This window comes from Lynx rufus, unplaced genomic scaffold, assembly GCF_022079265.1.
Source record: "Lynx rufus isolate CCGP_SWC_20201006 ecotype Redwood Valley unplaced genomic scaffold, mLynRuf1.p SCAF_2, whole genome shotgun sequence".
Lineage (NCBI taxonomy): Eukaryota > Metazoa > Chordata > Mammalia > Carnivora > Felidae > Lynx > Lynx rufus.
This window is the reverse complement of record NW_025814834.1, coordinates 210,797,285-210,824,814: the sequence shown is the minus strand read 5'-3', so window position 1 is coordinate 210,824,814 and position 27,530 is coordinate 210,797,285. Positions and strand designations below refer to the sequence as shown.

Sequence of the window (27,530 nt, the reverse complement as noted above, 5' to 3'; positions counted from 1 at the left end):
TCCTAACAATAAATATAAAAAAAATAATAATAAATTAAGGTTCGAAAAAAAATACCCAACAAAACAAAATCGTTAACACTGACAGAGTAGTGAATGCTGTGTAAAGGGGAGGGAGACCGGATGGACCGGCCCCCAGCCTGGGAATGTCTGACACAGGCCATCGTCTGTCCCCAGCCCTGGCCAGGCCCCCTGCCACACACACATACTCTCCACAAAATATAAAATATATATTTAAAAAAACCTCAACACAACCAAGCATCCTGCGAGGGCCCCGGGGAAGCAAGATTTGGCCCGCTGGGGCTGAGGACAGGGCCTGGGGGGCTGAGGAAGGCACCAGAGGGACAGGGGAACCACCGTGGGTCTTGCGCAGCTGAGTTTGCTGGCTGTCTGAAACTCATTCGTGGGTGGGACTTGAGGTACCCTGTTCACATGGCCACAGGCTACCCCTCCCCTCCACCTCCCAAGACAGCAAAGGGGAGGTCAGTTTGGAAATGTCCTGTGTGTCTGTCTGAATGCCTTGGCGGGGCTCCTGCCCCAGGGGGTGCTGGGGCCATGGGGGTGCCTGCTAAGTGCTTGGCAGTCTGTCCTTCGTAGATGAACAGGCCCCCAGCTCGGGGTCCCTGAGCGTCTCCTCAGTTTAGGCCAAGGTGTCGTCCAAGACCACCACCCCCCCCAGCAGAGGCCTCAGGGTGGCATCCATATGGAATAACTAAAAATAAATAAGGTCCCTGGTGGCCCAGTGCAGAGCAGGCCGAGAGGCCACTCCATTTCTTCAAGTATTCTTGGCCGAGGGGGTTCGAGGCCGGCTGGGGCTCAGATGGGGATCCCCACTGTGTTCACCTGGTCCTTGAGTCCCAGCAGGCTGTAGGCGATGCGTTTCTGGTGGCCGGGCAGCCGCACCCCAATCCTCTTGATGTCGCTGTGGGTGAGGAAGGGAGGGAGTTAGGGGCTGGCTGGGGAGAGGTAGGGGAGAAGAGGGGGGCACGGAGGGGGCAGAGGCCTGACGGGAGGTTCTACATCCCGAAAGCTCACTAACATCGACAAAGTTAAGAAAGCGATAGAAGCCCTGATTCTGGGAGCACCTGTGGGGCTCTGCCAGTTAAGCGTCCGACTCTTGATTTCGGCTCAGGTCTTGATCTCACGGCTGGTGAGTTCGAGCCCCACGTCAGGCTCTGTGCGGACAGCCCAGAGCCTGCTTGGGATTCTCTCTCTCCCTGCCCCTGCCCCCCAAAATAAATAAATAAATAAACTTAAGTACCCATAAAGAACAGAAGCACCAACTCTAGAAGCTTCCCCCCCCCCAATCAAATCTGCACAACGATCTGTACAGCAGGTGCTCTTTACATCTCCATTTTGCAGATTAGAAAACTGAGACTCGGAGAGGTGAAGTCACACAGCTGGGAGGCGGAAAGAGCTGGAAATTGAACAAACCGCGAACCAGTGCCGACTCTGGGTCTGTCCTCTTCCCCAGGCAGCACTGACACCATCATCAGTTGCAGGGGTGCGGGGGCAGGGGGCAGGGGGCAGGGACCCTCTAGGGGTGTTACTCAAAGCTCTCCCCCCAAGGTCTCTTCCCAGCCACCGCTTTATTTCACCCCTACTCCCTCCGGGTGCCCACTGCTAACAACTGAGGAAGAACTCAGGAACCGCTCCCAGCGGGACCTCGAAGGTTAAAGTTCTGCCGGCTCCCAATGGGAGGGGCTTGCGGGTCACCAGTCAGGTGACCAGGTCGCACCGAGGCAGGCGTTTTCCCTTTAGGAACCTCAATTTCCTCACCTGTAAAATGGGATGAGTACCTAGCCGAAGGCCGGCAACCCCAGAAACTGGTGGCAGAGAGGGGGAAAAGCGGCATGGGTGCCAGTTGGAAAGACGTGCCCAGGAGCCCACAGCCCCCTCCCGCCCCCCTTTCCATGCCTCTATGTTTATTGCTCACTCTGGGACTTTTCTCCTCCACCACCCGCACCCACCAGCCCAAACCCATGAAAACACCCAGGTTTTTATGGGCCGTCTCCTGGCTGTAAATGAAACTAATTATATGGTGCGAGCTCCTGTTTGCAATTCCGGAGACATGACTTTCCCACAGGCTCTGGGAGACCTCGGAGAAGTGCTGAGCGGGGAAGGGCAGACCCAGGGGCGCGGGGAGGGTGGCTCACGGACCTCCAACAGGGGCTGGCTGCTCCCACCACGGCAGGAAGGCCAGAAGTCCGACACCTGGGAGAACGTCCTGACCAAGCACCGCGGGCCACTCTGACCGAAACAGCTAAGGGTGCTGAAAACGCAGCGCTGCTTTCCCCACACCTATAGGTCTCAAAGTGTGCTCCCAGGGAAGCACTTGGATCACCCGGGAAGGAGGCACTTACTAAAAAGGCAGGATCCCGAGCCTAACTCCAGACTCACCGACCTTGAAGTTCTCCAGGTGGGGCAGGGAGTCTACATTTTATCGAGTCCCAAAGACCCTGACGTATGGTTTAAGAATCAGGGGGTTATGTGAGCACTCGGAGGGTTCCGACAGAGACCTAGTCCTCTGGGCTCCAGGACAGGCCTGGTACACAGTAGGTCCTCAAGGAGTACCTACTGAATGAATGAATGGCTGCTTTGGGGGCCACGGAGCCAGTTCCCCGGGCCGCCCTGAGCCCCTCTCCCTAATCGGTGTAGTTAATCTGACAGGGTGGGAGCGGAGGTTGTTCCCGAGACCCACCTGGGAACAAAAACCCTGGGCTGGGAGGCAAGAGGCCAAATTCTAGTCCCAGACTTCATCAAAGCCTTGAGCAGGTCCTGTCCTGTCTTTGGGTCTCAGTTTCTTTATATGTAAAATGGGAAGCTTTGGTGAGACGCTCCTGAGCCACCCACCCCAGCTCCGTCCTCTTTCAACACAAAAGAGACCCCGATACCTTCCCTGCCTCACTTGCTAACCAGAGACACAAAAGATGAGAATCACAGACCCGCTGATGCCTGTGGCCTTTGTAGACCATCCCAAGCCTGTTCCTGCCTCAGCCTCAGTCTCCCTCTTGCCATTCCCATCGACTCTCATCATGGGGGTAGGGAGACACGTGACGGGGGCTACCTCTCCTCTGAGGTCTCTCAAGGCCAACCCCGGTCCTGGGAAATTCAAAGGCCACACCTCCCCTGCCTACTGTGTGCTGGCCCGGCCACAAAGAGTGAGAGAGGGCTCCTGGAGCCTCGCATGTGAATGATCCGTGGCCTCAGCAAACAGTCCGTCGGCACAAGCCCACGCTGAGGGCACGAAGAGACCATAAGCCCCATCAGCCTGTGCCTCCGTCACAGAAAGCTGTATTGTGTCACCCCAGACACGGGTCAGGGCGTTTTCCTGGGGCACAACGTCCCCTACTTCCTTAGTTCCTCAAAAGACGTGTAGAACCACTAGTCTAGCTAGACCCTCGAGCAACTCCAAAATAGTGTGGTGGATGCTCGATCTGAGAAAAGGTGGCCGCCGTGGGACCGCAGGAGAACAAGCAGCCAGCTCCTTGGGAGGGACCAGAGTGGGGTAGGGAAGGGACCCTGGAGCCTAAACCCCGACCCCATCGGGGAAAGTGCTGAGTTCTGAGACCAGCTCACTGCCTCCCACCGGGACTCACGGCATGTGTAGACACAACCCTCAGGGTAAAAAAGTGCTCTAAGATCCCCATTCATTTCATTTATTTGAAATCAAGAAGGAGGCAGTGGTGGTGAGTCACACAGGCCCGAGCTCTGAGCACCACCGAGCTGGTGGGAGGAGGAGGGAGCATGGAATGACTTCCTGCCTTTATCCAGGCCTTTCAAAACACAGCACACATGCACACACACACACATACACACAGCCTCCCTCCATCCAAGATAGCCCTGTCCCTGCTCGTGGGAAAGGAATTGGCCAAGGAGCACCCCGGGCTATTTCGGGAAGCTTCTAAGAACATGTGTTTCCTGTAAGCACTTCACCTTGCCCTCAGCTCTGCTCACCCACAAGAGAATCTGTGCTGTCCCTGGTGGGAGCCCCTGGAGGGGCAAAGGGGCTGTTCCAGGAGGGGGCCCAGGAACCCTGGCATTTGCCCACAGGCTTCGGGCGGAAAGCGAGGGGGTGGAGGAGAGAGGAGAGTGATGTGGATTAAGCCCCTACGGGGTGCCATGTGCTGTCACCTGAACTGCACCCATGCAATCTGTACAGCAGGGAAATGCAAACCAAGGCCCAAAGATGGACCCTAATTTGACCAAGGTCCCCTGCGAGGCAGCGGCAGATGTGGGGCCTGAAGCCGAAGTGTGACTGCACAGCCCGAGCTTGGGACACTGCCGCTGGCTGGCAACAAAAATCTCCTGGGACCCGTCTCCTCTCTCCTCGTCTCCAGGCCTCCCCCCGGCCAGCTCTGTCCCTGTCTGATTCCCCGTCCCCTGGGACGGGCCGTGGCCTGGTTGAAGAAGCTTTGACCAGCCATCAGAAGCCCAGCTGAGCGGTCTTCAAAGCCCCTGGAGAATATTCCTGCTCAGGCCCAGATCCCAGAACTTCTGTGACCCCGAACTGTGGGAGGCCCAGATTGACCCCTCCGTGTGATTCCCAAAACCTCCCAGCCCCAGGGCCCATTCCGGCCCTGACCTTGGACCCTCTACGAGCTGGGCTATTGGGACCTAATGCTATTTTTGGAGGCACAAAAGGCTAAGAGGATAATATCTTCTCCCCGCCGGGGCAGGAAGAGGTGTCCGAGCCAAGGCCATGCCGGGAAAGTTCCCCGATGTTGGAGGGGAAAGCAGAGCTCCCACAGGGCGGCCTGACCCAGGGCTGTGCCCTGAGCCAGGGCCGGGGCAACTGGCACTTCTTGTCAGGCTGGACTGCAGGCCCAGAGTCAACCACCTGGGGAGACGTGAAGTCCAAGGGCTCTGCCCGTTTCTTTTCGGCATCCTGGGCAGGAATGCTGCCCCTACCTGGCTGTGTGACCTTAGGCAAGCTACATAACCTGGCAGCCTCGGTTTCCGCACCTGCTAAATGGGGGAAGTAGTAACATCTACTCACAAGGCAATCAGGAAATTCAAGGAGACACCAGCTGTGAAGACAAGCCTTTCTTTCCCCCAGATTCCCAGCTACAGACGGTGTGCCCTGAAGTGGGCCACGTAACCTCTCTGAACCTCAGTTTCTCCACGAATGCCCTCCGTGGTCCCTGAGCTCTGGGCCCTGACTGGCCAGGGCTGGAATCCTGCCGCTCCCCTAGTGGCCATGGGACCCTGGGCAAGTCACTGCCGTTCTCTGCACCCCCTTTTCTCACGTGTCTGGCGGGAACATTGACAAGACCCACCTGCCGAGCTAGCATGCACACGGATTCAAAGTGCTCAGGCTCACAGCTGGCGCATAGCCAGCCCTCGATAAACGCTGCTCTTATTACAATTACTATTATTTTCCCATTCTGGAAAAAAAAGATGCAGGAAGACGGAGCGGGGGGCGCGGGGGGGGGGGTGTGGGTGGCCAGGAACGAGTGCCCAGAACTGCTGGCTGCCGGCCTGGTTCTGCCCTTCCTGTGAAGCCCCTCTCCCCCCAAGAGAGAAAGAGAGAGTAAGGGGGAGCGGTGGGGAGGTGGGGAGAAGGGGGGGGGCCAGACTCACTCATTGGTCATCTGCACCACCTTCTCGATGGCGGTGTAGCCGGCCGCCAGGAAGTGCTCTGTGTACTGCTGCATCTTGATGGATTCGAGCCACTCGGACACCGTGCGAAAGGGCACGCCCTCTGAGCCACTGGTGCTGGGCAGCCGGATAGACACGCTGCAACAGGAAGCACCCACCTGCCAGTGAGGGACCGCCGCATCCAGGCTCCAAGCCTGCTGCTCCCTAAACCTGGGCAACTCGCCCAGCTGCCCCGTGCCTCAGTTTCCTCACCTGGGCAACGGGGAAGCCAGATCAGGCAGGGTTCAGGGAGACAGGCTGGCGCGGCGCGAGCCCTCAGCGTTCACGGCTCCTGCTGCCCCCCTCTACCCCCGCTGGCAACGCCACCACCAATAACCGCAAAATAATGAAATGTTAAGATTCAGGTTCCTGGGGGCACAGCCCCAGCCTGGCCACCTGCCAGCACATAAAACACTTAATCGCCCTGTCTCAGCTTCCTCATCAACAAAAGGCGGATAATTACAGGACCCATCTCATCGGTTGTTTGAATGAGTTAAAACATGTTCGGCACGGCGCACGCTGCCCAACACATTTCCCATATATGTCGATGGCGTCCATTCGCATTACCTGAGCCCCTGTCCGGTGTAAGTAAAGCCCCCGTGTAAGTGCCGAGCCCCCTGTCCGCTAGCCCTGGCCGGCCGCTGCACTGAAGCGGCTCAGGAGTCAAAAGTAGGGGCCGCCATGCACGGAGGATATGCAACTAACCGGGGGTCAAAGTCAGCCAGGGTCTTGAGGGAGTCGGGAGCTCGGATGAGCTTGTCGAGGATGCTGACGATGTCGGCGAACTTGGGGCGGCGGGCGCGTTCCTGCTGCCAGCACTGCATCATGAGCTGGTAGATGGCGGAGGGGCAGTCCATGGGGGTGGGGAGCCGGAAGCCTTCGTTGATGGCCTTCATCACCTGGGAAGGCAGGATGGTCAGGCGTGCCTTCACAGGTGCCAGATCTGGGCAGGGTCCCCGAGAAGGCCCCGTACATGCAGGTGGGCAGAGTAGGGAAGGGGAGCCCCAGAAACAGAGGGGATGGGCCTCCTTTCTTGACTCAGACCACAACTTTCAGAGGTACACAGGGCTAGTGCTAAGGGTCTGTCTCCAGAGCTGCACGGAGGAAGGGGCTCCTGACCCTGCACCCTCCAGGGCGCCCCAGGCTGAAGCCAGCCTCCCTCCAGTCTCGGGACATCTATAGGAGACACTCCTTCAGCTAGGAGCTAGACACGCCTCCTCCCCCTTCCGTGTCTCAGCCTCCAGGCTGTGTGAGGCACCAGGCATGTGCACGCACACACACACAAACGCATATATCACATGCACACGCGGGTGCACACACGCAGGAACGCAGACACCCTCCCCCCCACCCCTCCATCGGCTTGTTTCCTTGTCCTTCCACTGACTATAATCAGGGACTGGGCCTGGAGCCCAGCACAAGGCCTGACACATACTAGGCCCTCAATAAACATTTACTGAATGCACCAGACGAAGATTAGCCCCCAAAATTCTTCTCTGCCCAGCCGCTGGAGTTCAGAAACAGGCAAAGGGTTTCAGTTCGGCTCAGGAGAGGGCGGGCAGGGCGAGGGGGCCTACCTCATGGTTTGACAGCTCCCAGTAGGGCCGCTCGCCATAGGTCATCACCTCCCACATGACGATGCCATAGCTCCACACGTCGCTGGCCGAGGTGAACTTGCGGTACGAAATGGCCTCCGGGGCCGTCCAGCGGATGGGAATCTTGCCACCCTGTGGGAGACCCAGGCCCGGTCACTACTGCCCCTCTGGCCAGCCCCAGGACTCTGGCAGCCAGGCCAGATTTAGTCAGGGCCCCTCCTCCACGCTCCCTAGAGTGTTCTCGCCTCCTGAGGGCTGTGCCCAGGTGCCCAGAGTGAAGGCTGCTTCGCCCTCGAGCCCTTCATCCCCGGGGACGACAGCGGCCCCAGCACTTACGCTGGTGGTGTAGGTGGCCTCGGGGTCATCTTCCAGCACACGGGACAGGCCAAAGTCGGACACCTTGCACACCAGGTTGCTGTTGACGAGGATGTTGCGGGCGGCCAGGTCGCGGTGGACGTAGTTCATGTTGGCGAGGTACTTCATGCCGGCCGCGATGCCCCGCAGCATACCCACCAGCTGCAGCACGCTGAACTCGCCGTCCTTCTCCTGCCAGGGGACAGGCCCTCAGCCACCAGCCCCCGAGCCCCCCGGGGCACCCCGGGCACACCAGCCCTGGACCCCCCACCTACCCCGACCCACATCCTCACCCGAAGGAACTTGTCCAGGGCCCCGTTCTCCATGTATTCAGTGATGATCATCATAGGCTTATCTGCAGAGGGTGGACACAGGTTTGAGGGGGTGGCCAGAGTCGTGGACAGGGGGCACCGCTGGGGGTGGGGGTGGGCACAGCTACCGACCGAGCCCCTGTTTGGTAGCAGCCCCTTTCCACCCCTGCCATGGGTGGTCCGGCCCCGGGGCGGTGGGGGGGGGGTTCCCGTCTCCAGCCTGGCGCCAGCCCTCACATTTGGAGACGACACCCTCCAGGCGGATGATGTTGTGGTGGCTGAACTGGCCCATGATGCTGGCCTCGCTCAGGAAGTCCACCCGCTGCTTCTCTGTGTAGCCGGCTTTCAGCGTCTTGATGGCCACGGGCACCTCCTTCTTCCCCGACGCCTTCAGTGTCCCCTTGTACACCTCCCCAAACTCCCCTGAAGGAAGACAAGGCGGGAGGAGCACCCCGTCAGCCCGGGGAATCGGGCGCTCCCAACCGGGTCCCAGGCCCCTCTGCTGGAGCGCCGCACTCACCTGCTCCGATCACCTTCTGCCGCGTGACACAGGATGGATGGATCTCAGTGGTGAACTTGAGCACAGCCTGGTTGGGGTCCTCGTATGTGTGGGGGTCCACGTACGTCTTTAGGGGCTTTAGTTGTTCTGGAAGGGAGCAGGAGGGGCGGGGTCACAGTTGGGGGGGGGGTCACCCAAGTGGAAGGGGAGGAGGCCAGGTGACCACCGAGCTCCTGGCCCCGCCCCTTTGAGCCGCCCACTGCAGAGCCCTGGTTGCAAGGCTGTCCCCTATCTCCACCACAGAGCTCGGGGATGGCGGGGCGGGGCATGGAGGGGTGCTGCCTCTCACCTGACTTGGAGAAGTAAACGTCCTCGGAGGACTGGCGGGTCCGCAGGCTCTTCCTCCTGAGAGAACCCCCCCGGAGAACCAAACACACAGGGAGGTCAGCGACCTGCTCTGGCCAGGAGCCTCCTGCTCCCCTCTGGGCGCTTGGTGAGCTCAGCACTCCGCTCAGCAGGCAGAGGGTGCAGGGAAGGCAGCGGGAGAGGCGTGGAGGAAATGAGCAAGCAAGCAGGGCTCGCTCCTTGGGATCTACGCCCCATAATGGCCCCTTAAGTGGCCATAATGAGGGCTTTCCTCATTAGAGCTCCCAGAGCTTCCTGCCTGCGTGTCCAGAGGAAGTGTGGACACACCGTTACTACCAAGAGCAAAGATAACGACCGCCACGTCCTGAGCTCCTGCGGCGTGCCAGGCGCTGTGCTGGGCCCTTTACGGCTGGCTGCCTCTTCACAGCCCCCAGGAGGCAGGGATTAGATTACCATCAGCCCCATTTTCCAGACAGGAAACTGAGGTTCCCGCCCCCTCTGCGTCCCACCTCAGCCCTTGGGAAGCCCGGGCGGGGCTCCAACTAACCTGCGATGGATGAAGACGCCGATTCCTGCTAGCACCAGAAGCAAGATAACGCCAACAACCACACCACCGATCACCGCCATGTTGCCAGATCCTTCCGTGGCTGTCAGGGAAAACCAGCTGATGTCAAGGGAGTCCCCCACGCTCCAAATCACGGCAATGCCGTGGATTTGGATTTGCCCCCAAAGGCCACTTGAGGGACCCGAGACATGTGCTGGATGCTTTTACTTGTGACGGTGCATGAGAATATTTATTCCCATTTCACAGATGGCAAATGATAGGTCCTCCCCAGGGAAAACAGTAAGTTTTCCAGGTGTGTGGGACTCTCTCGGTGACACGGGATTTGAACCGAGTCTGCCAATGCCGGACCCCACGTCCCTCCTTCTCACAATACTGCCCTGAATGCACGTCCTCGGTCCCCCGCCCCCAGCCCTCAGTTCCGCCCCTTCCCCAGACTTGGGGCTGACCCCCACACAGGGCTATGCCAGGCTGGCCCAGGCTGACCAGGAGGGGGGCATTGCTGAGTTCTCTGATCCGTTTCCTCCTCCCAGATGTCCCACCTGTTCTGTTTCAGGGCCCCCGTTCCCGGTACCCAACTCACACAACGTCTGGAACTCATGAATCTTGCTGCCGGCCCCCTGGCCTTCCTGCGTCAGCGCCTGCACCTGGACCAGGTAGGTGGTATCCGGAGCCAGGTCGTCCAGGGTCACGGAGAAGCCCTCGGTGCGGCGCACGTTGTAGCTGTTGGAGTCCCCCTGGGGGTGGCCACGGAGAGAGGGGCCGATGATGAGGGCAGGGCAGGGGTATCAGCCCGCCAGAGACCACTCCCAGCCCAGCCTAGCAAGGAGGCTCACTTTCTCTAGCACACTCGACACTCTTCTTGCAGATGAGGAAACCGAGGCTCAGAGAAACGAAGCGAGTCACACAAGGTTATAGCCAGCAGGTGCACGACCCCAAACTCACACCTAGGTCTGTCTGACCAGGTTGGGTCAGGCTTTTTTATTTTTTTTTCAACGTTTATTTATTTTTGGGACAGAGAGAGACAGAGCATGAACGGGGGAGGGGCAGAGAGAGAGGGAGACACAGAATTGGAAACAGGCTCCAGGCTCCGAGCCATCAGCCCAGAGCCTGACGCGGGGCTCGAACTCACGGACCGTGAGATCGTGACCTGGCTGAAGTCGGACGCTTAACCGACTGCGCCACCCAGGCGCCCCAAGGGTCAGGCTTTTTTAAAGACCAGCCTTTTAAAAAAAATTATTTTAATGTTCATTTATTTATGAGAGAGAGAGAGAGAGAGAGAGAGAGGGAGGGAGAGAATGAGCAGGGAGGAGCAGAGAGAGGGAGACACAGCATCCGAAGCGGGCTCCAGGCTCCGAGCTGTCAGCACAGAGCCCGACGCGGGGCTCGAACTCACAAGCTGTGAGATCATGACCTGAGCCGAAGTCGGACGCTCAACCGACTGAGCCTCCCAGGCGCCCCCAAGACCAGGTTTTTGCCTGCATCCCGACTCTCTCTCCTGAAAATTCCAGCGCACTGTGTCTTCTCTCCCACAACACTCTGCTGTGCTGGCCTGGGAGAGGTGACTGCTGGGAAAACCCCCGGCCGCAGTGTCCCCATCTGCAGGATGTGATAAGCACCTCTGCCCAGCCAGTCCCCCTGCCTGCAGCCCAGCCCCGACCCTTCGAGTTACCTTCTTGCGGTAGGTGACCTCATATTTCCACACACGGCTCTGTTGTGGTGGGGGAATGCTCCAGGAGACACTGAGCGAGGTGGTGCTGCGGCCCTCCAGCTTCACCTTGGGGGGCTCTGGGCAGGACGGTGGCGGGGGGGAAGGGTGTGAGGAGCTGGTGGGGGGCAGGGGGGTGAGTGCACCCAGACCCAGTCTCACCCACAGCCCTGGTGTTTCTTTTCTTTTCTTTTCTTTTTTTTTTTTTAATTTTTTTAATGTGTATTTATTTTTGAGACAGAGAGAGACAGAGCGTGAACGGGGGAGGGTCAGAGAGAGGGAGACACAGAATCGGAAGCAGGCTCCAGGCTCTGAGCCGTCAGCACAGAGCCCCACATGGGGCTCGAACCCACAAGCCGTGAGGTCATGACCTTGAGCTGAAGTTGGACGCTTAACGGACTGAGCCACCCAGGCGCCCCTCCCCCCGCCCAGCTGGGATTCTTAACTTCCAGCCCCAGAGCACAGAGCCGCAGGCGATGGATCCCGCGGGCTGGCACATTCGGGGTGCCCTACGAATATTTACGAGTGCATAAATAATAAAGTAAAGCGACAGGGGACTCTTGGTATAACCTGTCTGTGGACTGGGCACTGTTCTAAGAGCCTCATATATAACAGTTTATTGAATCCTCTCAATAACTCTATTCTTACTACTCCCATTTTACAGGTGAGGAAACTGAGGCCCAGAGAGGTCACAGAGCTCGGAAGCAACCCCACAGACTCTGACTTTAACCACCTGCTGCTGCCCGTCTCCGGACACAGCTGCACCCTGGGTGGCCACCCTCCGGAAGCCCCGCCCGCATCCCGGATGGCCTCAGAGGCACAGCCGGGCCAGCCCTCACCTGTCTGGTTGATGCTGACACTGGCAGTGCGGAAGCTGCGGCTGGCCACCAGGCCCGAGACACCGTTGCGGGCCTCTACCGCGAAGGTGTAGTTCATGTGCGGCTCCAGGTCACTGACGATCACGCTGGTGCGGGTCAGCGCGTGCGGCGGCTCGGAGTAGCGCACGCTGGCCTCGCAGGGCCCGCACTCGCCGGACTCGGGCCAGCACTGTTCACAGGTGACGCTGTAGATGATGTCCTCACGGCCCCCGCTGTCCTGGGGGGGCGTCCAGCGCAGCTCCACTTTGGCGCCCATGCCCACAGCCGTGAGGTAGTGCGGGGCGGAGGGCGGGCCTGCACAGAGGGCAGAGTTCAGGCCCCGGGAGCCTGGACGTGTCAACCGGCACGCCACGCGCCCCCCGGCCAACCTCCCCGACCCGCTGCAAGACTCACGAGTGCAGGGCATCGACGGCAGGTCCTGCGGTGCCCGGAAGTAGCCTTCCTCGCACTCACAGAAGGTGGCCCCCTCGGGGGACAGCAGGGTGTGCACGGGGCACTTCAGACAGGGGCTCTCGGACACCTCGGACTTGAAGAATCCAGGGGAGCAGGCTGGCAGACACAGGGAGAGACAGTTCACCCCCTCAGCGGCTTCTCTAGTGGGACCTTGCCAGGGGACCCCGTGCAAGTTGCTAAACACACCCCTGTGGGCCTGTTTTCTCTCTGGAGAAACATCTTGTGATTGTTACACTGCGTGTTAACCAACTTGGATTTAAATTTTAAAACAATTAAATTAAAATGACAACGAGTGCCTCGCCCCTGTGCTCCGAACCTCCGCGCCCTCCCCACCTGCTCTCGAAACAAGGGCCACACCTGAGCCTGGCGTTCAAGGCTTCCGTCTCCCCTTTCGGCTTCCCGAGAATCCGACCTCACACCTGGCTCGGCCCCGGACAGAGCGCGCTGCCCGCCTGCCTCCTCTCCTTTGATCCGTGCAGACCAGCCTGATGGGTCCCCACCTAAGGTTCAAGCTGCCCAGGGCAGTAACTACATCCACACCGTTGGTGCTTGTGGACGGACTCTCACCACCATCTCGGCTGATGAGCCAGGCACACCCGCTCAGGATGCCACCCCTGCAGGTGTTCCCCCACCCCAGGACCCGACTGCCTTCCTGTTCCGGGGCTGGCCCACCAGGAAGCAGGAAAGGCCGGTCCCCTCCTTCCCCCCCTCCCCCGGCATCTTCCGTGGAGCTGCCTCCAGGATCGAGTCATTTCCGCCACTCACAAGGGCCGCCAGGAAGCAGCTTTTCCTCCCCCTGGGGGGAAGGTCCTGTCCTGGCCAGGCCGGCTAGGGGCTCAGGCACCTGACTCCAGAGGCTTCTTCCTCCCACCAGCCTGTCCTGCTCCTGCCCCAAGCCCCCTCCTGGCTTCCTAGGCAGGAAGCTGCCCAGACACGAGGCCCACTCTCCAGGGCAGCCCAGGGCTTAGGCAGCTGCTCAAGTGGCCAGGGTGGGGTGGGATCACCCTCTCCTACAACCTCTTCTACAGCCCTACCATGACTGTACCTCCCTCCAGCTTATTCTGCGGACAATGTCCTGAGACACCTCCCACCTTAGTGCCACGTTCTTTGTTCTGTGGCACGAACCCTGAGATGAGACAAAGCCCCTGAACTCAGGGGACAGGAACACACGATAATGTCTGCCATTGGGGTGGGCAAGAGCTAAGGTCTGAGGAGTCAGAGTGGGGACAGTTCAGCTGGGGCTTAGAGGCTGAGTAGGAGTTCAGTGGGGCAGGGGTGGTGGAGGAAGGTCAGGCCGAGAAAGAGCAGGACTAACACAGAAAACACAGAAAGTACGAGTGGGGGCAGGAGGCAATGAGGCTGACAGGTTTCCAGGGGCCAGACTGAGAAAGGCCTTTAATGCCAGGCCAAGGAGCCAGGACTTTATCCTAGGGACAATGAGTGCCACTGAAGGACTGAAGGTTTGATGTAGAGCAAAATGGCACGGTCAGATCCGCACTGTCAAGAAAATTCTTGGGCAGAGTCTCCCTCCTTGTCCCGTTCCCTGTGTGAGAGGAGGAGGGGAGCAGGACTGGGAGTCAGGGGACAGGACTCCAAGGCCACGCTGACAGCCCATTCTTCCACAGGCTGTCACGTCAGAACCCCAGCCCAGGCCCTGAAAGGGCGCAGGCCGCAGGGCAGGGGGCTCGTCAAGGACAGAGGGGGCCTGGGACCCAACTCCCGCTCTTGCAGAGCCTGGAGCCCCAGTCACTAGCAGGGACCGCTGATTGAGCACCTACTGTGTGCCGCTCCTGGGCCCAGCAAGCATCTGACACTCCTAGTCCCCACCACCAGCCTGTTAAACTGGCGCCCCGTATCATTCATGCCACTTTCGGGGAGAGGAGTCTGATGCCCAGAGAGGCAAGACCACGTGTCCAAGGTCAACAAGCTCCTAAGACACGAAACCAAAACCTAAACCCAGGACGCTCGACTTTGAGCCCCTCTCCTCCCACAAACATCTTGATTTAGCACAAAGAGAAATCAACATTTCTAAAAGGAGCCCGAAGAGACAGGAGATGAGTCCTGACCCGCTTCAACAGCCAGAAAATCCCAAGACTAATTTCAGAGCAGCTGAGGGTAGCGGATTGGGGGGCGACGGGGGCAGCGGGGGGGGGGGAGCACCTCCCTGACAAAGCTCTTTTCTCAGCCTGGGCACAATAATGGCCAATGCAAAGGAAAGGTAGAATCGAGCCCGGAGTGTTGGCTGGGGAACCAAGCCTCCTACTGTACTTCAGAAATCCACGTGCGTTTTGCATTCCTCCTTATGTATCTGTTACATCACAAAAATAGCTCTCTCCTCCCCCAAATGTTCAAGTAAAACTGAAATTCCAGAGAGCTGGGCCATTTTATGCTGGGATTTCACTCCCCCAAGTGCCCTGACTTGTCCCTGGAGGGGCCTGTGCGCTGGGTAAGTACTGGCTCCAGGTGTCTGGGCCCAATGGAGTGGGGGTGTTCAGGGGCCCCTAGAACCACCATCACACCTTCCGGCCCAGGCCCTCAGGCTGGGGAGGGGCCCACAAACCCCCACAGCTCAGGCTTGGTTCTACCCAGAAGGTGTTAGCCACCTGCAACCCCCCCTCCCCACCCCGTGCCCCCACTCCCCACCGGGCGGTTGCTCCCCAGCGCCCCCAGCCCTGTGCCAAGAGGAGGAAGGTGGAGGGTGGGGGGAAGAGTCAGCTTCCATTCTTTGGCCCCAGAGCCCGGGGGTGGCCTGACTGCTGCCGGCAGGAAAGAGGGAATTTGGAGAGATTTCCGCTGTGGATATGCTAGATAATACAGTGGAGAGGCAGCATCGACAGGGCAAGTACTTGCCTGACGGGAATGTGCTGCCCCCTCCTCCAGCCGCACAACTACGAGGGGCTGTCCTCGGGGGCCCTGGAGGGTGTGCCCGTGCTTGGGGGCGCCCCAGAATCTGCATGGAGGACACCAACCAACAAGCCCCCGCGTCTTTCTGACTTGGTTAGATTTCCTGGCATTCTGGACACGCAAGTGGGGACGGGGTCACGCACTGGGTGTTCGCACATACACAAACACCCATGGTCCCTTAGCCAACCGGGGAACTCCTATGCATCCCTCAATACCCAGCTTGAGCGCCTCTCCACAGCCGTCCCAGACTGCCTAACTTCTGGCCCTCTTCTGCCCCATTAGGGCATCTATTACTCAATCTTCTGTTTACCAAATAGAAGTTGGGCACTTCCTACGTGTCTGGCACAATCTGGGATACGATAGTGAGAGAGATAAACACTTTCTGCTTCAGGGGAATTCACAGCCTGGCTTTTGTGCTCCATTTGAAATGATTTCTGCTCACATGAAGATCTTCTCTGAGACCGGCAGCTCCTGGAGACCAGGTACAGAGTCTCATTTCTATGCGTCCCATGGCCCGGCCCCGGGTCTGGCACGCGGTAGGTGTTCAGCTAACGTCTGTTGACCGGATGGATATAGGCGAACGAGCAAATGAACGCACGAAGACGGCAAAGCCTAGGACGTGTACGTTAAACACTCGCCACGGAAGTGAGTAGGGTTGCAGTGCCCTCGGAGGGCCTGCAGGGATGGGGCACCGGGATGCCCACCCGCCCGGCGCCAGAGCCCGGCCTTGGCACGCACACCTATGGAGAGCTTCTCTGGTGCAGGTTGCCTGGCAGGCCCGGGCCCCACCGAGCAGGGGAACTGGGGCACGGTGGCTGCGCCCAGAGCGGCACCCCGGTTTTTCCAGTTCCCAGTGCCCGCCTCTCAGATGGCAGCGTGGAGTGACTTAGGGACACACACCCTCTGGAGTGACGCAAATCTAGCCCCTGGCAGAGCCCCTCCCCCCAGGCCCAACCACCTCCCAAACTGGTAGTGGCGAGGTCACGGGGTCAAGAGGTCATAGTGGCAATTCACCTGGGGCCAGTCACCTCCCCGAGGCTCAGGGGGGAAGCGCGTGGACTTTGTCTCCTGCCCTGACGGGCAGCAAATGGTGACCCAGAAGTCATCGACCCTGCCGACGAGGGGAAACGTCCAGGGGAAATGTCGTCCAGGGGAAATGTCGGCCCCAGGCCCCAGACCCCGGTGGCTTCTCACTCCCCAGCAGGCTCTGGCAGCCCCATGTGGGGATGTCCCCGTGGCGAGCACCTTGCCCCTTTCACACACACCCTGGAGAATTATCTTCAGGCACATTCCTCCACCGTGCCAGAGATAAGCCTGGCTTCCCCCCACCGCCAGCCTCCGCCTCCTGCTGTCTCCCCACCACCAGCCTTTTATCTTCTGTTTGCTTTCCCTGCCTCCTTCCTTCCGTTCAGGGGACCCACTTACCTCCGGAGAGGGAGGGAGGGGCCGCCCCACTGAGCTGCCGGGGTGTGAATTTGCCCCCTGTGTGAGCTGAGGGCGGGGCAGGCAGGGCACAGAGGTGGGGAGCGGCCATCCCATCCCATCCGTGGCTCCCACCCAGCAGGCCAGAGGAAACCACAGAAATCAGGCCCGGTGGCACTCCCCAGGAAGGGGACGTGCCCAAGAGTCAACAGCTCACAGAGCCGCCAGCCTGAGGCTCAGTCATGTCCTGACTAAGCAGGGCTTCTGCCAACAGCCCCTGACACAGCCTGGGGCCACCCTACCCAAAGACCACCGTAACTAGAGCCACCCCCTGCCCAGAGGATGCCTTCCCTTCCTCTTTGGGCCCCCCACCCCCACCCCCACTAGGCCTGGGCCACTCAGGACGCCAGCACTAGGACCCTGATCCTTGCTGCACGAGGGGAGGTCACCCAGTCAACAGCTTGCCCGAGCAATCCAGGTTCTTAGGCTTTCAGTAGACAGTCACAGGAGGTGGACCCTGATCACTAGATCGGCAGGGGTCCAACCCACCCATTTTACAGATGGGGAGAATGAGGCCCAGAGGGGACTTGCCAAGTTCATATCGTTTATGGGTAGGACACATGCCAGGGGCAGCGAGCTGGGCACAGTACACTGCCCTCCTCATGCCAGCTGCCAGCTCTCTTGGTCACTAGTCACTGTCTCCTCTCTCTGGGCCTCAGTTTCCTCATCTATAAAATGGAGCTAAAGTCCTCAGCCTTTCTGGGCTTGTGAAGACTGAAGGAAACCATGTGAAATGCTCAGCCTGGTGCCCGGACTGGGGTGTCCCTACGAACCGGGTGACAGGGAAACTAGACAGGAGACATCCCCAGGGGGCCGGGCCCCTTGAAGGAGCAGGAGCCTCCAAAGAAGGAATTCCTCACGGTGCCCACCTCCAGTCCTGGCCTCCCAGCTGCTAGGCTGAGCCTTTGGCCAAGGCCGCTGGCCACCTGCTCACCTGGCCGGCAGTGCCCACGGCCAAGGCGCCAGGCAGGGCCCCAGCAGCTCGGCTGCCGATGCCAGCACAGGAAGGAGAGACAAAGCCGCCCCGGGGGAGATGACGGTCAGCCTGAGCGACTCCGCTGTCCCCCCCCCACCCCCACCCCGGGCAGGGCTGGGGGCAGGCGGGGGACCGGAGTGAAGCTGGCTCATTCCTGACATAGCTCAGAAAGCTCTCCGGGCAGTGTGCCCACCTGTCCGATCACAGCACCTGGGAGGTGCCTCCCTGCCGTCGTCCATTTAACTCTTTCCTGAGTGCCAAGCTTCCTGGGGAAAGAACCCTGAAAAGGAGCGAACTCTGAAGATGACCTGGGCCAGGTGCTCAGTGACCTCAGGGAATCCACACCCCTCTCTGCACTCCATCTGTCATCAGTAAAAGCCCCCGTGGGAGAATCTGGGTCCACGGCGCTGTGGAGGGCCAGGCAGGGAGGGCGGGCCCTGCACCTGCCTCTGTTTCTCCTTCGGTGTGCTTAGTAACAGCCCCCGATCACCCTCCCTCCTGTGCCAGGACCCGCCATCCAGGGACTACCCAGAGAGCTTGTCTCCTGGCCAGGAGCTGAGTCAGGGATTCCAAAGGAACTGGTCATTTCCCGCCCCGTTTCCCGGCCCATCCTCCGGCCCGGGAGCTACAGCATCACCTGGGTTCAAATCCTGATACGACCACACGCCTTAGCTGTGTGACTCCAGACAAGTCTCTTTGCCTCTCTGAGCCTCAGCCTCCTCAAGGTGGGCCGGACTGAGCAAGTGTTCGGATGAAGTGCTCGCCTAGCTCACACCTGCCGGTGAAGATCACTTGTCTACAGGAGTCACTGTTTTTCTCTCCACTGGCATCATGGTCAGGGGCTGCTGAGAACATCCGCAGGGAAAAAGAACAGCCAGGCTGGGGGTTCCCAGCCACACGGTGGCCCCTGGACCACACCGAAGGGAATTTTAATTGTGGTAGAGGGATCTCAAGGAAGAAAATCCAGGACTCCGGGCGGCTCACGGTTGAGAAGGATCCACCAGGAAAGTCAAAGATTTGCTCGTGGAAACCAGTCCTCCCTACCCGGGGCCCATCCAGCTCTTCGCAAACAAAGCCTGCCAGAACCCTGACCCCCCGCCTCTAGGGGAAGGAAGGCTGCCCCCCGCCTTGCTGGAAAGAACACCCCCAACCCCAATGTCCACTTATCTCTGCAGGGCCTGAATCACCAGCCTGTGGAAAGTTTTCAGCTGCCCCTCACCCCCCCCACCCCCGCATTCTTGTGTGAGGATGTCATGTGGGAGGAGCCTGCTCGACCCACTGGGCTGCCTCGGGGGCCCCCCCACCCCGCAGTCATTGTCTGAAACTGGGAGTGTGCACTCGAGGTCACCTAAAGCAGGGGCCGCCTAAGGAAGAGAGACTCAGGCAACAGAGGGGAGCTGGGAGGACACTGGGGTGGCAGGAAGGGCCAGAGCAGAGACTAAGGCACAGGCTTATGGCCAGAAAAGGAACTTCTTATCCAGGGGCTTACAGAGCGTGTTAAGCAAGGTTCTGAGGCTTTAAGAGGCAAAGGGAGCCGATCAGAAAAGGCTTCAGTCTCCTCCGACATTTCAACCTACTTCGTGTGTTGCAGGATCTGTAGCTAAAAAAACAAGTAAAAAGCCTTCCTATTCTAGGCCAGAGATGAAGAGAGATTTACCCAAGATCACCCAGTGGGTACGTATAACTACAGGCAACTAAACCCCAATTTCTCAACACCCCGCTTATCTCAGCAAAGAAATTCCCAGAGAGAGAGGATGAGCTGGCCTTCCAAAGGTTGGCCTGCATTCCACAAATGCCCTGCCCCACAGCCATTTCTAGAAAAAGTCACCCATTGAAAAAAATTCCACGTTGCTGTAGAGATTTCCGCTGTCACAGGCCCTGGCCATGCCAAGCCACAGCCTCCTGATGTGAGCTCACAAATGCCCAGGCCCCGTTCCCAGACAGAGTCCAGTACAATTGGCCCCCTTCTGGGTTCCATTTGTCAGCAGTAGAAGATTCATCAGGAGAACCTGGGACCGTGGCCCTGGGGAACGTCAGATCTCACACACTTCCCTTTCCACTCTTACCTCAAGGCACACATTTTCCAAAAACTCCCCAGGTGGTTCATGTGCAGCCAGGGGACGGAATCCTGGGTCCAATTCCCTCACCCCGTGTACAAGAGAGCGGCCTGAGACCCAGACAGGTTAAGTGACTTGCCTAAGGTCATACAGTGAGTTAACAGGGATGGAACGAGCTCCAGAGACTGCATCATGGGTCCACAGCGCTGGTATATAGTAGATATTTAAATTGTACTTGTGGGATGAATCAAAAATAACAACCACGCTTAAAAGCACTTACGTGTCAGGCACTGACCTAAGCACTTTACGAGCATTAAGTCATTTGATTATCATAAGCACCCTACAAGGTGGGCACTATGTTTGTCTCCGCTTTACAGATGAGGAAACCAGGCACAGAGAGGTTAAGAAGCTGACTTAAAGTCACACAGCTAAACGTAGAGCTGGGATTTGAACCCAGGCATTCTTGTCCTCGAATCCTTGCTCATAACCTTCCATAGTCTCCTGTTTTTCAGTGTGTCCCTTCTCAGTGAATGAGTGAACCCAACCATAAATAAGGAAACCGAAGACCAGGAAGGCTCTCGTGATTTCCTCTAACAGACCCCTCCGCACGTCAGAGTCCGAGCAGGGATGACCTTACCAGGATCTCACAGGTCCAGAGCCGACACTAGAAGCCAGGACCACAGCCCCCACCCCAGCAGCCCCTTTTCCTGCCACCCCTGTACCGTCACTCACCCTGGCAGGCGTCCTCCACCTTCTCGTAGCCCTCCTGGCACAGGCACTGACCGATGGGCACCAGCCACTCGCCATCCACCGCGCAGTGCATGCGGGGCTCTTCGCCCCCAGGTGGCACCACGGCATGGTCCACGCAGGTGCCAGCCACGGTGGCCAGGGAGGGTGCGTCGGAGCCCGCGATGGTCTCGGGGAAGCGGGCCAGGCCCTGCAGCAGCTCGGGGCACTTCTTGTAGTAGACGCGGACGGAGAGCAGCGCCACGCAGGCGCCAATGTCCTGGAAGGCCAGGTAGAAGCCCTTGCGGCTAAGCGGGCCCACGGAGCGTTCCTCCACATTCAGCTTCACGTGGCGGGCCTCGAAGTCGCTGCTGACCGTGATCTCGTCGGGCGCAATGGTGTCAATCTTGGTGAACTGGCGCTTCTGGAAGTTGGTGCCATAGTCCACGTCCGACTCGGCGTAGTAGAGGTTGAAAGTCTCCTTGCAGGAGCTGGCGCCCCCCGGGAAGCTGTTGCAGTCTCGCACGGTGAACTTGAGCTCGATGAAGATGCGCTCGGCCTCGCCGCGGTACACCCAGTTGGTGCGGAGCCAGTTGTCCTGGTCGCCGGCCACCACGTTGCACACGGAGTACATGTAGATGGGCATGTCGTCCATGATGTTCTGCATCAGGTCCCACTGCGCAGGGGGGCGGGGGTGGGGGCGACAGGTTAGTGTGGGCAGGCGCCCGAGGAGAGACTGAGGCCCAGAGGCAGAGCGGGGCATCGGGATGCTGTTTTATAGTTCTCGCCATAGGGGTGGGAAACTGAAGCCCAGAGAGGTGCTTCAAGTTCGTCCTCACAGGCTGCAAGTGGCTGAGCTGCGGCCTGTCCCTCTATATGGACTGGGAGCCGGGGGTGGGGTCTGGGGGGGGGGGGGTCCCATGTGACCGCAGGTGGATCACTTAAGCTCTCTGAGCCTCAAAGTCTGCATCTGTAGGAGGCTGTGAGGATAGATGACAGAGTGTCTACGAAATGCCAAGCACGCTGTCCGGTGTGGGGAAGAAGTGCACTGTCACACTGGCAGCCAGCGTCACCACCACCATCATCATCATCTACTGTGTGTGTGTGTACAGGTGTGAGTGGCAGGGGAAAGGGTTAAGTCAAAAACAAAGGATGATGCCCCACTGTTCAGGTTGAGCCATGTGCCCCCTCTGCCTCTCAGTCTCCATACCCCCTTAATCACAGCGTTTGGAACCTACGTGCTGATACCTACATCTGGCTCCCAGACTAGACTCTTGAGTTCGTTGGGGCAAGGACTGCACCTAATTCTTTTATGTAACCCCAGGGCCTACCTGGAACAGAGTAGGTGCTCAGGAAAATATTTGTTGAACGAACAAGTGAATGAATGAATAAAAGCAGAGGGGCTGGGGAAAGAGGCCTGGACTACACTATAGGGCGCTGCCCAAGGCCCCTCTCGAATGCCCTCGGGCCTCAGGTCCCCACTCTGTATAATGACTGGGTTGGATTAGGTGATCTGTATCATTCTAGGATCCTGGAAATCTACAGAGCTACATCTCAGGCCTGCACAGGGCTAAGGTGGCCAGGGATAGGCACCTGACTCACGCAGAGCTGGCCAGCAGTGGGAACGGCAACCCCCCCCCCCCAAGAAACATACTTCTCCCTGGCTCAGGGCCCCCGGACAAACTCAGCAAGTGCCCATTACACAGAGGGGAAACTGAGGCCCAGAGAGCAGCAGTATCTTCCCCAAAATCACACAAGGCTGGGAAAAGGATCCCAGTGTCTTGTCCACCAATCCTGGTCACAGTAGGGCAGGACAGAGGGGAGGAAACTTGGGTGGGGATGAGGCAAAACAAATCAGCCCCTAGCAGGAAGGGGAAGTAACAGCCGGTGGAGAAGGGAGAGAGGCCCAGCAGGAAGGAACTAGATCCAGTTTCCTGGGCTATGGGACCTGGGAGCCACTGTTCCCTGTCTCTCCCTTACCTCTCACCTTCTGGGCTGGGACCTTGAAGATAGGGAACCTTCAACCCTTACCCTCCCAAGAGGTAGGTAGAGGAAACTAGGTGGGGGGTCCTCTGAGCTTCGGCCCACTGGGTCATCCGAGGGCCACTGCTCTGGGAGGGCCTTCAGCTGTCTCCCCAGTCCTTTCTGCCTCTCAGGTCCCTCCCCTACCTTCCAACCCCCAGCCTACCCAGCCTGGATGGCAGAGCCTGGTGTGGGAAGCGGGACCCTGAGTTCGATCTCTGGCTGAGCTATTTGATCTAGGCTGACCCCATCCTCACTGGGTCTCAGTTTCCCCATCCCCGTGCCCCTACTTGACTTTGAAGGCTTACCCCTTTGCCATATGGGTGCGTGAGCCAGCCAAGTTCCCCTTTAGCGGCGGCAAAGTCCAATAGTACAACTGGAAGAGATGGGAAGGAGGGCCAGTTAGCTCGGGGGCATCTCCAGGGCTCAGGCCATGGTGAGAAAGCTGAGAGCCCCCCAGGAGCCTTGACAGCTTCCTCAGCTCTCAGAAAGAGGCCCCACTATACAGGGTCACTATATCCCAAAGACCTGTCCCTCGACAGACAGGGAAGTAGGGACCTGGGAAAGGGACAGGACCCGGTCAAAGTTATGCAACAGGCTGGGTGAGGACTAGGCCCCCTGTCTCCCAGGCCACAGCTCCAACCACACCACCCCCCTCCGGTCTGCCCCCAGCTGGGCAGAGCAGGACAGAGCTCAGCCCAGCAGGGGGACAGCAGCTGGGCAGAGAGCTGGGGCGGGTTAAGTGACACCACGCCGCCCCGTCTGCTTCCTGAAACAAGGCCCCTCAGCAGGCATGTGAGCCTGGGGTGCGCCCATGTCTGCTCCTGCCACATCCCCCCCCCACCCCCAGCACAAAACATCCCCAACCCCACCCAGGCCACGTCGCACACATACGCAGCACACATATGTACACACACGTCTCCTGGCACTCCAAGAAGGGAGGGCTGTTAACAGGTGGGAACAGCTCCAGGGAGGAGAGGGGGGACTGATGGCAGGGGTGTCTGGAAACTGATCTCCCCACCACAAAAGCCACAGAGCAGGCAGGATAAAGCTCTGAACCCATAGGGGCCTCTAGGAGAGGCCCAAGATACACACAGCTGGCAAGGTCCCCTCCCTGGGAAAGTGGTCGGCCTGCCATGTCTTTCTGACCCCTGGCTACTGCCCTACCAGCGGTGTTTGGTGGAACAGAGATGGAAACCTTTAGAGGGGACTTCCAGGCCCAAGAGGGATCAGGTGCCAGGACCACGCTGTCCCCAGAGAGCCATCTGGAGCCCGGGGGAGGGACACACTGCCAGGGGCTTCCCTAGATCTGGCTCTGCCCTTGGGCAGCACCTGTCAGTCCACCTCTGGCTCTCTGCCAGGCTCAGTGGCTGCAGCCATGACCCAAGACCCCAGCACGGTCCCACCTTCATTTCCAAGTAAAGTCCAGGTAGCTTCCAGGCGGTGCCACCCTCCCTAGAGGGCAGGGCCGCTGGGGAAACTCAGGCATGGAGCCCTATGCAAAGTCCCCGGATTCAGAGGGTAAGAATCCTCAGGTGGAAGGGGGAAGGGACTGAGCACACTACCTCTGGACCCTGAAGCATGAAGAATATGGCCTCAAGAGGCAGCATTCCTCAAGACTAGGACTTGGAAGAATCACTCTTCCAAGGGTGGAGCCCGGGCAGGCGGGGGACAGACATGGCCTGATTCACGGATGGGTACAGAGTGAGGGGGACAGAGAGGGTCTTGGAAATCCTCTCCTGGGGTCTGAATGCCTTGCTCCCCTGGTGGGAGGCAGCACCACCCGCCGCTGACCGGAGCCAAATCTCTCTAGGAAGGGCCCGGCAGCCCAGACCGGCAAGAGGAAATCCGATGTGGCACCTGTCCCAAGGCTATGGGGATAGAGGAGGGTGGCTGGAGGGGGTGGGGTAGGGGCACGGATTTGTTCGGACATGCCCAGGGCCCAGGCTTGGAAAACTCACTAACCCCACTGGCAGATGGAATGTTCTGGCTACAAAGGAAGGGATCTGGGGGGTCCTGGCTCCAGCTGGGTGGGTAGGAGGACCCCAGTGAGTGCCCCTCCGCCTAGTTCTGCACATCCCCTCCTCCTCAGACAGGTAGGAAGCTGCAGTCCATGCCCCCGAGGGAGGGGGCTCATAGCTCTCAGGCTCTGAAGGGTTAACCTGGCACAGAGGGAACCCCACCACCCCTCCCAGAGCGCACTCCCCTTCCAGCCCCAGGCCTGGCTCTAGAAGTATCACGGGGCTCAATCTGAGAAGAAAAGAAGCCTTCACACAGGAAGGAGGCCTCCCCTGGGGGCTTCCAGCCATAGCCCCCTCCCAGGAAATTCCCTAGAACCGATCACCAGGAACAGGAACAGGGGCCAGGGTGCGGCTCTCTCTCTCCCTAAGCTCTTCCAGGGACTGAGGGCTCTGGTTCCCTGGAAGGGGTGGGGGCCTGGGAGCCTTTTGGCCGCCCCCGGAGCCTTCACTGAGAGGCCCTGGTTAGGCAGGGCCCATCCCGGAGCCCCCAGTCCCTCATCCCACCCCTTCTCTGCCTCCAGTTCCACGACAGACGTCATCCTTAGGGGTCCATATTGCTTCCTTTACTCAAACACAGCACTGCCTGGAGGTACCCCCCTGCTCCCTGCATCCCTCTTTCCCCAAAACTAGCTAATTCCTAAAGAAAAGGGGGAGGGCAGGGCCTCTGTGGGGAAAAAAGAAAAAAGGGCAGAGGACAGACGGCAAGCTGGGCTATTACAGAAGCAAGCCAAGGACTTTCCAGGGCCCCTGGGCACTCTCCAGCCCCCTTCCCATCAGCCACCTCATCGGCACCACCGCATCTGTGCCCAGAGACTCTGCTTCCTCGGAAAATCGGCCATGAAACCACAACACAAGGGGCCCTGGGCTCTAGCAGCTCAAAAAGCCAGATGCTCAGATGTGACCCTCTCTGTGCAGAGGGCCCTGGCTGGCAAGGGCTCAGCCTGGGCCTCCCTCAGTTTCCCCATTTGCAAAAGGAGGACAGATTCAGTGGCTGCTGAGAATCTAACAGGTTCCATCTGGGACTCCAAATACATCCCGGCTCCTCTGCCCACAAGGAGGGGGCGAGAAAGGAGAAGGGATGTGAGCAGCGGTCTTCTCGATTAAGGGTGGAAGGGGCATGTGGTCTTTCTCTCTGCCCACCCCGCTCCCATCTGCCCCAGGCAGATCCACCCCATTCAGCCTGAAAACCAAAGAACAAAACCCACTGGCAACTGCCAGCTGGGCCATCACCACTGCCCGCCTCCACCACCACCACCGTGGGCACACCTAGGGAGTCATCCACAGGGGCTGTTGGAGCCTAAGCAAAAATGCTCCCCCATCCCAGGACCCTCCAGCCCACACCCTTTTCCTCCTCAATCCCATGGAGGGGGTGGGTGGCTAGTCATCTAGGCTGGGGAGGGGGCAATATGGGGCCTAAGCACCAGACGACTCCAGGCACAGCTTGGCAGCTCGGGGTAGTGTCGGTTCTGCCTAATCCCCTCGCCCCCAGGACAGCCTTCCAGAAAAGCCTATAGGGATTCCAGCTGTCTCTCCCCTTCTCTCCAAGCACAGTTCCCCAAGAAGGGGGAGGACCAAAAGCTGGAGGGTGATGGTGGGGTGGTGAGTATTGGGGATCACAGAAATCCCTGCCACCCACTCCTGCAAGTTGGGACCAGGAGCCCGGACCCATCCAAGAACTGGGACAGGATGCACCCCCTGCCCCACTCCACCTCCACCAGCTCCAGCTCTGGCCTCTTCTCCTCCCAACTTGGAAAAGCAAAGCCTCCAACCCCAGTCTGGGAGACAGAAAAAGAAAGCAAGGCTCAAGGAACCTTCTCAGAGGCCTGGGGTTTCCTCTACACTTCCCCCTGCTGGAGCCTGCGGAAGCCTCGCTCTGCCCAGGCCGACGGGGGGGAAAAACGTGTTCTCACTGTTGAAAACCGAAGCCGGCCTCGGCTGGGTGGACAGGAAGGTCCTGGGCCAAGGACGGGAGTCCCCATCCTCTCTGCGACCCTAGCTGAGGGGCAACGCCCCCATCCACACACCTGCCCCGCCCAGGGCAAAGTCTGCGGGCCCCCTCACCCGGCGCCGCTCAGGGAGCGCTGGGGCGGGGGTGGGTGATTCAGTCCCCCACCCCCGGATGCCCGGACTCCTCGGTGGCCCTGGGGTGACGGCTCCACACCTCGAGAGACCGCGCCCCCACCTGCCGCATTTCCTCGTTCTGAGTCACCCCTAGCTCAGAACGCTTGACTTTGGGACTTCCTGTCCGCACTCGTGGCCCCGAACCTGACCCCCGAGCCTGGGAACGCCGGTTGGGAAGACAGGGTGGTTCTGCGTGGGCAGGTTGGCCCGAAACTCCCCCTGCACTCTCCTGCCCGCCTGCAGGCAAAAGGGGGCGTGGAGAAGCCCTCAGGGAGCAGGGGCTTCCGCAGGGGGCTCCTAGCCGGCCAAAGAGCCCCCTCCCCAAAACGAGGGGCCTCCACAGGAATGCTTCTCGGCAAAATCGGACCCAGCGGGTGAGTGAGGACAGGTCACCAAGAGCCTGAGCCCGCGGAAACCCTCTCAGACACCCCATTCTCCAAGGGGACCCTCGCGCCCCCGTCGGGACGCGTTCCTGAAGGCGCCGCCCGGGCTGCGACCGCGTGGCCGGCACCGCGGCCCCTTCTCGGCGGCCTCGGAGCCCCGCGCGCCCGGCCGCAACCCCACAGTCCCCGGAAGCCCCGTAACCCGGGCTGGGGTCCCAGATTCGTCGCGAAGGCAGCGCGCGCCCTCCCGACCCCGGCACGCCGGGGCTGGGAGGCGCCAGGTCGGTTTCCAAAGTTGCGCGCGTCACCCCGCGGGGCTCCGGGAGGCTCGGGCTCCCGGGGTCGGGCCGCCCGGGCTGCTGCGGACCCGGGCGGCCCCGCGCGCACACTCACCTTCTTTGCCCTGCGCCGCGGCGGCCGCGGCCAGCACACAAGCCCACAGCAGGGCCAGGCAGGCTCGGGGCGCCAGACGCTCCAT

General features: G+C 59.7%; 1 protein-coding gene and 1 long non-coding RNA gene across 3 annotated transcripts; one reads left to right on the top strand and one right to left on the bottom strand.

Annotated features, from left to right (window-relative positions):
* On the bottom strand, positions 1-27,530 carry EPHA2 (EPH receptor A2). The gene is made up of 17 exons (XM_047085605.1): positions 27,446-27,530; positions 22,836-22,903; positions 20,512-21,181; positions 12,301-12,456; positions 11,869-12,201; positions 10,994-11,109; positions 9,905-10,058; positions 9,307-9,406; positions 8,743-8,798; positions 8,415-8,540; positions 8,132-8,317; positions 7,877-7,938; positions 7,566-7,775; positions 7,212-7,361; positions 6,343-6,536; positions 5,581-5,736; positions 1-919 (listed from the first exon to the last, which is right to left on the bottom strand). The coding sequence occupies exons 1-17, from the start codon at positions 27,528-27,530 to the stop codon at positions 814-816; spliced, it is 2,928 nt and encodes a 975-aa protein (XP_046941561.1). The 3' UTR covers positions 1-813.
* Positions 9,008-12,641, top strand: LOC124516324 (uncharacterized). 2 transcript variants are annotated; one of them, XR_006963022.1, is made up of 4 exons: positions 9,008-9,603; positions 9,878-9,977; positions 10,833-11,002; positions 11,694-12,641. It is a non-coding gene; the product is annotated as an uncharacterized LOC124516324 (long non-coding RNA). The 2 variants fall into 2 exon arrangements; XR_006963023.1 differs by having other exon boundaries at positions 9,008-9,616.